Source organism: Empidonax traillii, unplaced genomic scaffold (assembly GCF_003031625.1).
Source record: "Empidonax traillii isolate 1590-97213 ecotype Southwest subspecies unplaced genomic scaffold, ASM303162v1 scaffold155:size2260171, whole genome shotgun sequence".
In the NCBI taxonomy this organism is placed as follows: Eukaryota; Metazoa; Chordata; class Aves; order Passeriformes; family Tyrannidae; genus Empidonax; species Empidonax traillii.
Window position 1 is genome coordinate 177,487 of NW_020955348.1, and position 12,914 is coordinate 190,400.

At 39.6% G+C, this 12,914-nt stretch overlaps 1 protein-coding gene across 1 annotated transcript in view; it reads left to right on the forward strand.

The window, feature by feature from the left end:
• Positions 1–12,297, forward strand: part of EEFSEC (eukaryotic elongation factor, selenocysteine-tRNA specific) — a 122,978-nt gene extending 110,681 nt beyond the window's left edge. Inside the window, exon 7 of the mRNA XM_027884764.1 lies at positions 11,530–12,297. Coding sequence (XP_027740565.1) covers positions 11,530–11,714 — 185 coding nt within the window. The 3' untranslated portion in view covers positions 11,715–12,297. The remainder of the gene's footprint in view (positions 1–11,529) is intronic.
• Positions 12,298–12,914: the final 617 nt, after the last annotated feature.

A 12,914-nucleotide genomic window follows, 5' to 3' on the forward strand; every position in this document is an offset into this window, starting at 1 on the left:
CTTTTCCTTTCGATTGCTCCAAATGCAAACAAGTTGAATAAAATGCAATCAAAGGGCCTGTTTGGAGAACATTGAGTGGCTTTACAGCTGTGCTGTAGAGAACCTCTGGTAAGAGCATAATTCAAATAAAAAGGCCTTTCTTTCCTCCTCCTAATTCTCTTTGTTGTGGTGACAACAGAGTACAAGCCCGATAAAAATTTAATCACCTTATCTTTTTAAAGCAAATTGCATATTTGTTTACACACAATATACATAACATGAAAAAGAAAAAGCTGCTATCCAATCCCCCTCCCCTTCTAATCGCATTAAAGGCCCTTGCCTAGAAGTTTAGAAGAAAAAAATTTAAATGTTTTATTCTTTATTCTGAAGTCCCATTGTTCAGGATTGCTTTATAAAGGCAGCCCAGGGGAAGATGAATATCACCAAACTTAAACTCTGGACCAGCGCTGAGCAGCAGATGCCTGGGATATGTCAGCGGAGTTGGTCCAGCTTAACTGGCTTCTGCAGTGCCTGCTCCACATCAAGAGTTGCAGGCAAGATGGGAGGATTACAGACAGGCCTGCGGATCCAGCACTTTGATTTGAGGCTGCTTTGTAATGAATTGCCTTTGATTCTGTGTCAGATCTGCTAACCTGAACTTTTTCCGCATTGTATACGTTTCTGAAAGGCTGCTGTAGGAGAGATTGGGTATTGGGGCTGGTTTTGTTGTTGTTGTTGTTCCCTTTTCACTAGGCTAATAAAGTTTTAGTCCCTTGTGTTGAATGCAAAACCTGTTTTCAGTTGTTTCTGCTCACCTTGGTGCACACAACATGAGTGCTCGTGGTTTTGTTTATTTACTGTTCTATAGGTACTGGAGTGCTGACAAAAACACAAAAAAGTATCTTCTGGCCCACTCCTGAGTGGGTTGGGAGCTCCCTTGCTGGAGACAAACTTAGTGCCAGAGATATTACATGGGTTTTAAAATTATGAAAGCTCCTGTGCTTATTGATTCCTTGATCTGTTTTTGCATACCTAACTGCACTCTTTGGGGACATGTTTGTCACATTGTTGCTCTTGGTTTGAGAATTTAATCAGCAAAGACTACCTCAACAATGAAACTTGTCCTGTACAACAGTTGTCATAGACTCCTCCAAATTTTACTCATTGTGTTGACGTCTGCACATTTCTTTAGTAGTCTCCCAGGAAGGGAGAGAACTTTTTAAGAGGTCCAGTGACAGTAATTGTGATTTTAAGATACTGCTCTGACTTTAACTGTGATGAATGGTCTTAGGTATTTCACGCAGACCTGCCTGTAATTTTTCTATTGTTGAATTGTAACAGCAGCCTGTCTGTATTCCCAGGGTTCCAAGTACATTGCATGTATTTGTATTAATAATTTGATGCCCTTATTAGTTCCTTTTTTTCCTTTTTTTTTTTTTCCCCACAGTTGCTCCTGTTGTGCACTGGGCATTTTCCATGCACTCAGGTTTTGCTTCAGGGAGCTTGGAGAATGTGTAGACAAAAATCACAGCATCACTATAAGAGATGCCTCTCCCTGGGAGAATGAGTACAGTGCTTAGGCATGATCTCAATGGCTGCATGGACCTTGAGTGGCCATCAAGTGAAAACAGAGTTTTAATAATTGCTGGTGTGATATATCAGCTGGCATAATTGCAGCCTTGTTACTTTACTGAAAGCCCATGCAGAAATTAATTTGAAAATTTCCTGTAGGCTACTGGAACAGTGTTGGAGTTGAGGCCAGAATTATTACCGTAGTGGTTGTCTTTTAGCTCTGACAGTTGATCCATTGTGTTTTGTGGACACTTCATTTGTGTAGCCTGGGCCTAGTCCATGGTGCATGAGAGTATCCCCTGAAACCTGTACTGAGTTAGTCTCTGGCACACAGAAGCACAAAGCTGTGTAGAGCATACAAGTAGTAGTTGTGTTCTAGGAGTGCAAGGTATAAATCCATCTGCTCTTTAGGGGAGTTCCCCTAGGAGAGCTTGGCCAACAGATGGTTGTGACACACTGTATAAGGGCAGCTGAAAGGTGTGTTGGTCTATGAAATGAGGTTAATTTTTGTACTCTCAACCAACTTTGAAGTATGGCCAACTAGCCAAGAAATGAAGACCTTAAGTATGTCACTTCATTTCCTTGCTTTCATTTAGGGCTAGAGAGCATGTTGGATTAGGGTGCATTTTAGAAAAACCACTGTGGTCACTGCAAATATCCTTCTAAAGTGTGTGTTGGCTTGTGTAGACTTACTTAAATAATGAGATGGTTGCAGAGCAGTGGTACGATACTTGGTGGGGATTTTTCAAGTGCAGAAATCTATCCTGCTACATGTCTTAGAGTGACAGTGCTCCATTTGCTCTGATGCTCAATAATGACATTTTATTTTTGCCAAAAAAGAAGGTTAAAATGCGGTTGTGTCATGTAAATTTGGGAAATCAAATAATATATCCTGGTCATCTTGCTGGAAATGAAGTATAATACTGAACAAATGCCATAGTCAATGCAATGTGATATGCTGGTTCTCCACAGTGTAGACAGGAGATGATGGAGATGGAAGGAGATGACAGGAGAGAGGAGAGGGAAGGGGCAGGCAAGGCATGCACAGGGAAGCGCACTATTGATACCCATTCAGCTGCCAGTAGATAGAGTGTGGTACTGGAGTCTGTGCTCCATTTAGCAATATGAAAAATATCAGACTGAAAATCAAGACGCTGACTTCATGCACAGGGTATGGCAGACTAATTAAAGAAAAAAATGTGTACCAATTGAGCCTATAAAACTCTTCCTGACCTTGAGAAAACTCCCAGAGAGCTGTGGGAAACTCCAATCTGTCCCCTCTGAACTTTTTTGTGTTGTTGTTTAAATATAGTAACTGCTTTTTTAATTAAAAAGAAAAATTAGATGGCATTTCAAATTGTGTCCATGGTGCCTTGGGGACCTATTACAGTACAAATTACCCTCTACTATTTAGTGAGGTCTTGTTTACTATTGTGTGAAGCGAGGGTTACCAGTGTAAGGATACAGGACAAGAAGGGCCCTTCTTTGAAAGTCTGGCTCTGCACATGAAAGTGACGCCAGCAATTGGAAGCAATTTGTGGAATTGTTTGATTATATTAATTATGGCACCAGCAAACAGTGCTTGGGAAACAGTTTTGTTTTCTTGCATTCTTTCTTGATTGCTTGCAGCAAAAAGCCAAGATACAAAATGTGCCTTTAAGGGCTGCCGGAGAGCGCAGTTCAAGCCATTGTGTAGAATTGGCACCGAGCTTGAAAGGGTTGTGTCCGCTTGATGTGAGAGTTTTCCAAATACAGCTTTGGCCTGAACTTCACCTAGGTCAACCTCTTGAATTAAAACAGCTTCTGTCTTCCTCATCAAGGAAGATTAGCTCTTTCCCTGCTAAGAAGGAGCCCATAATGAAATCCATGTTATTTCCAGTAGTACCACCTCTTATAATAATGTCTTTCAGTCCAAAAGCCTGTATAAACTTAACAAATTGATACACAAGACTCAGTTCTGCTCACCACTGAACTGCAGCCTTCTCTGATGTGGTATGGGGCAGCTGTTCCCCAATTTATGGGAAAATGTTTTATTAGTTAAGGATTTCCAAACAGTCTGCCAAGCTGAGACTGCGGGAATAGCTCTGCTGATGCAGGCTGGCTGTCACAACAGTGTGTGGCTAGGACATGGGCAGTCTACTTCTGCTCAAAATGGCCATGGTTGTTTGGTTTTTTTCTTGCCTCTGTCATCAGTCAGTGAATTATGGATGTTTTGCATAGATCCCAAATACCACGCTGAGGCATTAGTATGATTCTCATTTGGAAGGAAGGAGTCTCCTTTCTGATTTCCTTGGAGCCTGGTTGCTCTCTGACCAACTTCATGCTGTAGTCCTATTAATATTCACAAGCCAGGCAAGGTGGTAATAGCTGATCTTCTACTGGCCAGAACAGAAAAAGGAACCTACTCTGGACTTTGAAACTCTAGCAGAATATTTGAGAAAGCTGACAAAAGATGTGGGAAATGTGGTGTGAATTCAGAAGAGAATTACTGGAGAATTGCGAAGGGATTTACATAAGTAAAATTCACTGCCTGATCTGTGAAAGTAATTGCAGCTCAAATTCTGCGGTCCTCAGGGTAGTAAGGAAAGGAGTATTCCATGTTTCTTCAGTGAATCTCTGGTCAACTGTTGCATTGAAATTGTCTTGGTAATCATATTATGCTTGTTCATTATGTTCATATTATGCTATGTTCATAGGAATGGAGTAGATTGGCTTCTGTAGAATCGTATTTAATTATTTTGCTAGAAAAAGTTCACAGGTGTTGACATACTGACCGTGATGTCAGGGAGAAAATTCCTACCCGATCCCAGACTCCAGTTAGTTCAGGACACAGTTTCAGCCCTGTTCTTTCTGAAGCAACATATGTTAATGACAGGCAGATGGGATACTAAGCTGGATAGGACCAGCAGGCTCTAGATGACCAGTGATCCAGTCTGCTAGATGTGCTGTGGTGTGTCTGATGTTTCTGATATAGTGTTTATGGGTAGAGTAACACAGGTTTTTTGTCCTTGGAAGGCTCATAAAGATCTCATTTTTCTTGATTAGTTTGTTTTGTGTTTTTTCTTTGTTTTGGTTTTTTGTTTTGGTTTTTATTTCGATCTTTTGTTTGGGTTTTGGTTGTGGTGTTTGTTTTGTTTTATTTTGGTTTTTTCTGGTGTACTGATGGTGAAAAATAACTACCTTTAGCTTGAATAAAATCAAAAGGTAGGATTGTTAGCAGAGTTGCTAACTAATAGGTCAGTATAAAGAGGATGCTACATTTTCTGTTATTCTTGTGCCTTCTGCCTGACTTTATAGATAACTGTAACAGGAGGGCTGGGCAAACTGATCCTCTGACTTTGGGATGCTTCTGCTTTTTGTTTGAATCATAATTCCAGAGCGTTACTTTAGGGATATTGCATGAGCTTTTCATGATTATAGGACACAAATAACTGTTTTGTAGAACTGCTGACACGTTTTGGGACTAGGGGGAAAACTAACCTGTGCTTGCTGTTGTATTACATGAGGACCAGCTCTTACACCTCTGGTATTTCTATTCATTTTGCTGGAAACCAATGATACATTTATTAGTCTTATTTTAAAGTTAATCAGAATCTGAAACAGATAGGAGTGCTGCTTTATTTGAACCCCGTGCCCCTCTTTGGACCTAGGTAAGTAAGTTTAAGTCTTGGATGATTATACATAGCTGTTGCAAGAAAAAAAAAAATTTTGTAATTGTGTTGTGCTTAACTACAGGACTTTCAAGGCCTGCAGTACTGGCAAAAAGTTCCTATTTCCTTTCAATGCTCCGTTATTGCAGTAAGGTGGGGGAGAGGTTGGTCTTCGTCCACGCTCCAGTGCAGTCCCTCTGCATCAGACTGTGGCGTGGATGTTTCCATCTGGGGCTCTAATTATTTCTGATTTTCAGGTCAACCGGCTTTTGTGCTCTCTGTTAGCAGGAGAGTTGATGCAGGCACACACTCTCTAGCTGTGTAATTAGGGTTCAGGTTCTGAGGGTTCAATTTAAGGAAATCCTGAAATTGTGAAAACCAGCTGTTACGAATAATCCATTGTGAGTGAGGATTATCCCCAACCCTTTGCCTCTTTCAAGTTTTGCTCTTTTTTTTCTCCTTCCCTCGAGAAGAAAGAAAAATGTCTGCCTGTCATAATAAAAGGTTACATTTGCCTCAGATAAAAATTATTTCCACCATCAAATGTACTATGTTCACTCATTCTCTCATGTTCAGTCAATTTTTAACATTTGAGTGTTGACAGGAGACAAGAAGTTGCAGGTAACAGAGTCTTCTACCTGCAGCATTCAAAAAGAAGCGAATAGGACATTTTGTTTACAGAAGGTAAAGCGAGTTCAGTTTCCCACTGAAACTCTGTTCACAAATTCCTGAATGGAATGGAAAGTTTAGCAATAATATCAGCAAGTTAAGATACACAGAAAGGGATATTTTCTCTTCCTATGGTAGCTACTAGTGTAGCCTTAGTGTGCTTTTTCTTAACAGAATTTCTTAAGAATCCTGAGCCAGCGCTTTTCCAGCAAACCATGGCAAGTGCCAGTGTAGGGAGGTGGTGTAATACATTTACTAATTTTCCTGTTGGTAGGATGGGCTTTTAACTTTGGCCTGAAAACTAAGTTCTCATTAATTGGGAGACTTCAAATCTTTTAACTTGATTTTTTTTCCCCATTACAATTCTTGATGCTGTGAAAACAACCTGTGTAATCATCCATGCAAATACTTTGATGTTCATTGGTGCTCACCGGGATAGTTAGCAATAAACTTTTTTTTACAAGTGCGCATATGAGAAGGGAGTTGTTGAAGTTCAGCAAAATAAATTATTCTCCCTGGTTGTGCTGGAGAGCATGCCCTGCACCTATATTATTACACCTGTTTTCAATGATGGATTTATCAGTTGCTTAAAAATTACTCCTGTCTCTGGCTGGGCTACAAGGAGATACTGTATTATCTTGCTTCTCATCTAAAATGTGTCTGGCATTCAATCTTTAGAATCTTCCGTTCAAACACAACGTTTCATTAGCTTTGATGGAGGCAGGACTATTCCTAAATATTGAAGAGATCTGTGAAAATAGCAAATGGAAATACAGAAATGGAAGATTTGAAAAAGAAAGTTAGAAAACGAGAGAGAGAAATAAGACTCCTGAAGGGCTGAATAGCAAGTGCAATTTGGGAGTCAAGGAAGGAGGAGCTGAAAATTAGAGAGAAATAGCAGAGACCACCCTTAGAGACCTTTTGAAGGAGCAGGAGAGCAGAAGGCTAGTAAGAGAGAAAAGTCAACAAAGCTGACAGAGGATGTTGATAAGGAATAACAGCACTAAGTGAAGGAGGATGTGAAGTGGGGAAGTTATGTAAAAGGTAAAGTAGAATCCAAGTTTACAGGTAACAGTTGAAATAAAAATGTACATGGGCAAAAAGCATGGTGGTGGTCCTTCACCCTGCAAAGGAGTTAGAGGAGCAGATACTGTGTCAACTTTCGTCCTCCTTTCAGCTGAAGAAGTAGGAAAAACAAAGCAAAAGCAAACCCTGCTGGTTATGACTGTGTTTGTCTGGTGATTTGTGTCCTGGTCAGCGCTCCTGGCAGGGCTGGTGTGGAGTGTCCCACGGGATCCACAGGAGGGTGTTCATCGCCCTGCTCTGGTGTCTGGATTAGTGTAAAGAGAAAACAAAGCTTTAGAGAAACTTAAAACTTCTTCACTGGGGGGAGGAAACGGAGCTAAATTCATTCTCTTTATCTATACACAGGAAGGGGTCCAGAATTCCACAGTGTGAAATTTCCATATGAAGTTATTGCATAGAAAAACATTTGCATGTTTCTATGCAAATTTCTTGCATGAATAATTATAAAACTCGAATGTACTTAACTATATCAGATATAGCAAATCACTAAGGTGCTAGCTTTCGATCTGTGAAAATCGTGTAAAGGACTGTGTTTATCCTTTATTTTGTGCATGTGAAATTTGTCTTAGAATTGAAAAATTTTTCCTGATGTGGTATTGCTTTTCATTTGAATTTTGAAAAAATTCACTTTTTTTATTATTATTTTATAAATGGATCAGTTTGGACTAAATCCTTCAGGCCATGCTGAGACAAAGGATATTTTTATTTTTGTTTCTTAATTATTAACAGTAGTTGAAACAAAAAGAATGAAGTAAATTAAATTGTTTTACAACTAGATTTTCATGTGTAACCTGGGTTAGTTGCTGCTAAAAGTACATTTTGCATAAGACCTTGTCTGGGTACTTCTTGTTACAGACATGGTTTTGATAGGTGGGAATAAATTTGCTAAGCTTTCGCATATCTTATGTGCCTTTGAGGATGGCCCATTAATAATATTAATATATAGGTATTTTCCATTGTTGTGTGCAAAGCATTTCTTAGAACTTTAAAGCTGAAGTCTTTTTCTTTTTAACACACGGGCCTTTTCAATTTAATCCATTAGTAACTTGGCAAAATAAAGTAATTGTCCAACAGAGGAAGAAAAAAAAAATCTATTAACATTTACTACAAATCCGAGTAGTACAGGCAGCACTTAATTAATGGAACAGATTTCGCACTGTGTGTTCAAGCTAACATAGCTATTGTTCAGGAGAGATTAGACCCTTAATGTAAGTAAGTTAAACTAGACCTTCATCTAAAAATATCCGTCATTTCAGCTATTAAAGGTCTGATGTCTTCTTCGGTGACAGATATATTTCCCTTCATTTCCTTGGTTTTGTAAAATGTAAAGTATGCATTGTGTGTAACGCGAGAAATCCGCGGAGGTAGATGAAACCCCGATTGTGCCTGTCTCTCCCTGCCTGCTCCTTTGTGCTGCTCCCTGTCACAGAGCCTCCTCAGCCCTGAGACCTCCTGGCACCAGAGCAGAAACACAGAAAATGCCATTTGTCAGGGTACGATGCCAGCCACCTAATCTGTTTGCGGAATGAGGGCCACGGGATCCGATTAGGTAATTTAGATACCTTGAGTTTAATAATACCTGAGCTGCCTCTGGCTGTCAGCCCGTCATTTCACTGTTTGGAACTACCACGTTCTTCCATTTCTTCTGCAAACCTCTTGCCTGTAATACCTCATTTAGTCCAAAGAGGTGTTAAGGGCTGCGGGTGAGGTATATGTACCTTTACTTCTCCTATGTGGAAGTTAGCGATAGAGTGGAGGAGGTGAGATTTGCACAGTTTTAAATACATTTTCCCCAGCAGAGTTCCATGTGCAGCACATCCTTTTTTCTTCAAAATGAAAACTTTCAAACATGGGATGCTTTGCTTGAACACCGAACGTGCTGTGCCCGGTTTCTGATGTCGGGCTGTCCCACTGATGTCACTGGCAGTTTTTGAAGCTTGTTTTACCCAAAGTGGTTATTTCACCCTCGCGGTTGAGACTTTCCCAAATTGTTGCTGCAGCCAAGTGTCTCTCTGGGGTGAGAGACCAACCCTCCCTGGGGGGATCACCCCCCTGTGTCCCTGTGGGCAAGGGCTTGCAGTCACAGCCTGGGTGCCTCACTTCATATACCCAATAAGAGAAAATTTTGGCTGCAATTTTAATGCCGTATCTCCTCCCTTCCTCTCTCTTTTCCGCCAATTAGCATTTTTTGAAAATTAGAGTCTAGCAAAGCCTGCTAACATAAATAAAAGTGTTTTAGGATTTGTTTGCTTTAATTAAAGTGTGTCTTTCTGAAAGGATTTAGTTAAACATCTTTCTTAAACAGTGCTGTGCCAGTAACAGCAACATTAGTAATGGTGATAAGACCCAGAAAGGGAAACCAACTAGAAAGCAAAATTAAATGTTTCTTTGTCCAAAAAATAAATGGTCTTCTCAGGAAAGTGGAGGAAACCCTGTGCAGGGAAATTTACAATTAGGTTGGTCAAAACAGTAGAAAACAGAAAATATGAAATAAATCCTGTAAAGGTATAGAGTGAGGCTGTGTGAGGTCATCTTTTTGCTGGTTTTATTTTGTTTTCCTCTGTTTTGACTCTTGCTGGTTTTTTCTGGCAGCACCCAAGATGTTCTCAGAGCTTTCCAATTAGGAAATAAGTTGCTTTTCATGTAGTGATAAATTATTTTTTGCAGTGAAGTTGGAATGATTGTAAGGGTAATGATATTAATGGGATTTATATGAAAGCATCCAATTAAAAAATCGAAACAGCTGCATCAAACATGACTATACAATGTAATAAAATCATATAATAAATATGTGGTCCCGCCACCCCATATTACCTAGTTTGATTAATTGAACCTTACACGTGCAAAGATAGTCATTATCAGACTTCTCAGCCATCAAGGAGGAACAGTCTCAATTATTTTCACAATGAAATAATCATTGCTTTTTTTGTGTTCTGCCATCTGGAAAGAGAAAACAGCAGCTGCCATGACTGTGAAATGCAAGATCTTGCAGAACTGTACAAAGTTGATTCTGCTTGATGCTGGACTCCTGCAGCCTTAGTGTAGGCTGTAATTTATTTACTGCTCCTTTCCTTCTCTTTTGGGTGCTTGCATTTTTAATTTTTTTTCCCCCCACATAAAAGCAAAACTGACTCCTTTCTCTCCAAAAGTCTCCCTGTGGCTGCACTGCAGGGCCTTAGGGCTGGTTTACAGCATCTGGTTATGAGATGGCAAATGGGCAGTTTCCTGGTTTTGCTTCAACACTTCCTTGTTTCTTCCTTTCCCTTGGCCGTGTGGTGGGAATGCTGCCTGGAACAATTTACTCTCTGACACAGCAAGATGAGAAGGTGGACTCTGGGGCCACATCCCCCTGCAATCAGCTGTGAGTGCCTCTGGATGTGTCTGAGCTGGAGCAAATCACCTGTGCCTGTAGACCTCCTGTCTCCAGTAAATCATAAGCATCTCAATCTTTTTGTCAGGCCGTGATATGAGAATCCGCATCTGAATTTCAATATGAGGGGAGAGAGGCTGATTAAGTGTTTGAGATAAGGTTATGTGACACCACAGGTTAAAAATATCTGAACTGATTTTGGCCAGGTGCCTGAGAACCACATTGCACTATATTCAGGTGGCACTGAAAAGCTTCTGAGGAGTTTGCTGTCTTCTGCTTTATACAAGCAGTTTTCAGGAGTGGTCCTTTAGGAGCTGCATCTCTCTTGTTTTACAGCATTTCTTTGGACTTTGCTATCCTGCATTTCTTATCTCAGATGTCACCAATATGATGAGTTATAGGAATGTATTATAAACCCTGACTGTTTAGCAAGAAAAGGACAAATATTTTTGTTTGGCACAAATGTCTGGAGAAAGACTCAAGTTAGATCTGCAGAATTCTATGCAGGTTAATTCTAGCTCCAACAAACAGGGCTATTTGTTCCAATAAGCAAACAACGTGTTTTAACAAAACAAAAAACCCAGCAAACAAAAACAAACAACCCTCCTAAACAAACACAAAACTGTATAATTTGCAGAGTGCAAATTATAAAATAAAGCAGTGTGCTTCTGGTAGATCTGGGAAATAGACTTAAAGAAATTCTAAAACCTTCTGACTCATATGACTGTACATAATTTTAGTATTTTACTGGTTTGTTTTTTTTTTTTTCCATTATTTGTGTTTTTGTAAATATTCTCAGTGATGACAAACTTTGGGTATGTAAGCTTTGGGTGTAAATAATAGGAAAGGAAAGGCCTGCTAAGTAAAAGGCTTAGACCAGGCAAGTTGGTCTGGCTTGTTTAAATTCTTGCTTGCGTTTAATAGTTTCAAAGCTGTAGATGGAAACAGAAGGATTCAGGATACTGCACTGGATTTGGGGGTATCACTTTTGTGAACTTTTGTTATGTTTAAAGACTTCTCTTATTTTCCATGTAGGTTACCATATTCCAAAAGTGTGATGCAGAAATATGACTTTCCTAATGCATCTGATTTGTTTTCTTGTTTTCCTTGGTTGATTTCAGATGTACACTTGGCTGCTTATTTTTTCTAGTTATACTGAAATGTGATGTTGTGTTTACACTATGTGTTCCTGTTCTTTTACAGATGGACTGAAGCCAGATACCAAGATACTTCTTACTGTTGCCTCCAAGAAGAAATCTAAGGGAGGGAAGGGGGATATGACCAAGGAAGATGAAAGCAGCAAGAATGATTCAGCCCAACCTGTTACTATCTCTCTTAGCTTTAAGAGATATGTCTTTGACACACAGAAGAAAATGATTCAATCCTGAGAAAGTAAGGGAAGCCTCTAATAGCACCTGAAAAGTCTGGACTGAAATGATTTGAAGTGGAATGTATTTCTTTTCTGAACACAGACTTGTTCCTTCTTCACCAACAGAGCCTGGAAGCTCCTGCTGATTATATGCCCCCTTCCATGATCTCTGCAGTCTCATATTGTTCTGTTGAATTTGCTTATTTTTTCATCTTTGTGATGTGAATCTTCGTGGCATCTCAGATAATGTCACCTGCCAGAGGAGCACATTGGGGTGTACATTGTAATTGCACTGTTTTTCTGGGGAATTGTGTTGAAGTTTCTCCTGATTTAGAAGTTTACCACCAATATAAATCTAAATCAAGTCAGGATGTGAATTTCATTTGACCCACAAAGTGAAGCTGATTATTCTAGGCTTACTTCCCTGAGCAAAGGGGAAGACAGAAAGCACACAGTTTAATAGGTGAAACCTAAAATGGATGTTTCACATTCCTTCAGCTGCAGCTATGTAAGATGCTATCTGAGAGATGGTATGGATGTTTTTTATAAATATGATTTATATCTAGAAATGTTTTTCATATTAAACATAATAATGTGTGTGACTGAGAGTCTTAATTATTCTGTTTGCTGTTGCAAAGGTTCAGAACCTATCTTCAGTGACATTTTATATAACTTTTCTGAATTTCCTGCCTGTTCTGCAGAGATTCCTATTCCAGAGCTAGTTTTTGTTGTTGCTGGATTTTTTTGTAACCACGTCTTTTGTGTGTGAAAGAAAAAGTTGCCTCTGGAACTAGTCAAGGGCTTTATTTCATTAAAATAATGATAGAAGATTGCTGCATAAGCCTTGTAAAATGAATATCTCCATGATGCTTTAGAAACCATTAGTTGTTTAATAGGGATTTCATGGCTACTTTAGTTCTTCCTCTGTTTCGTGTCCCAGGCTCATAAAAAGGAGAGCACTGGTAATATCCCTTCTTTGTTACGTACAAACCACCTTAACGTGAAGACTCACGACAGTTCTACTGGTACGAAAGCTGTGGTGTGGAACAGAAATTGGACTTGGGCTTGTCAGCATGGAAAATGTTAGTTCCTGCCTTTTGAACAAAAAGAGTACCTCTTGTTGATGCTAAATAGCAGCCTCTGACCCATTCAGTGAAGTCAGCCATAGACGGTGACCGTGTGTATAGTATAAGTGCATTACTTGCACATGGAAGTAAAT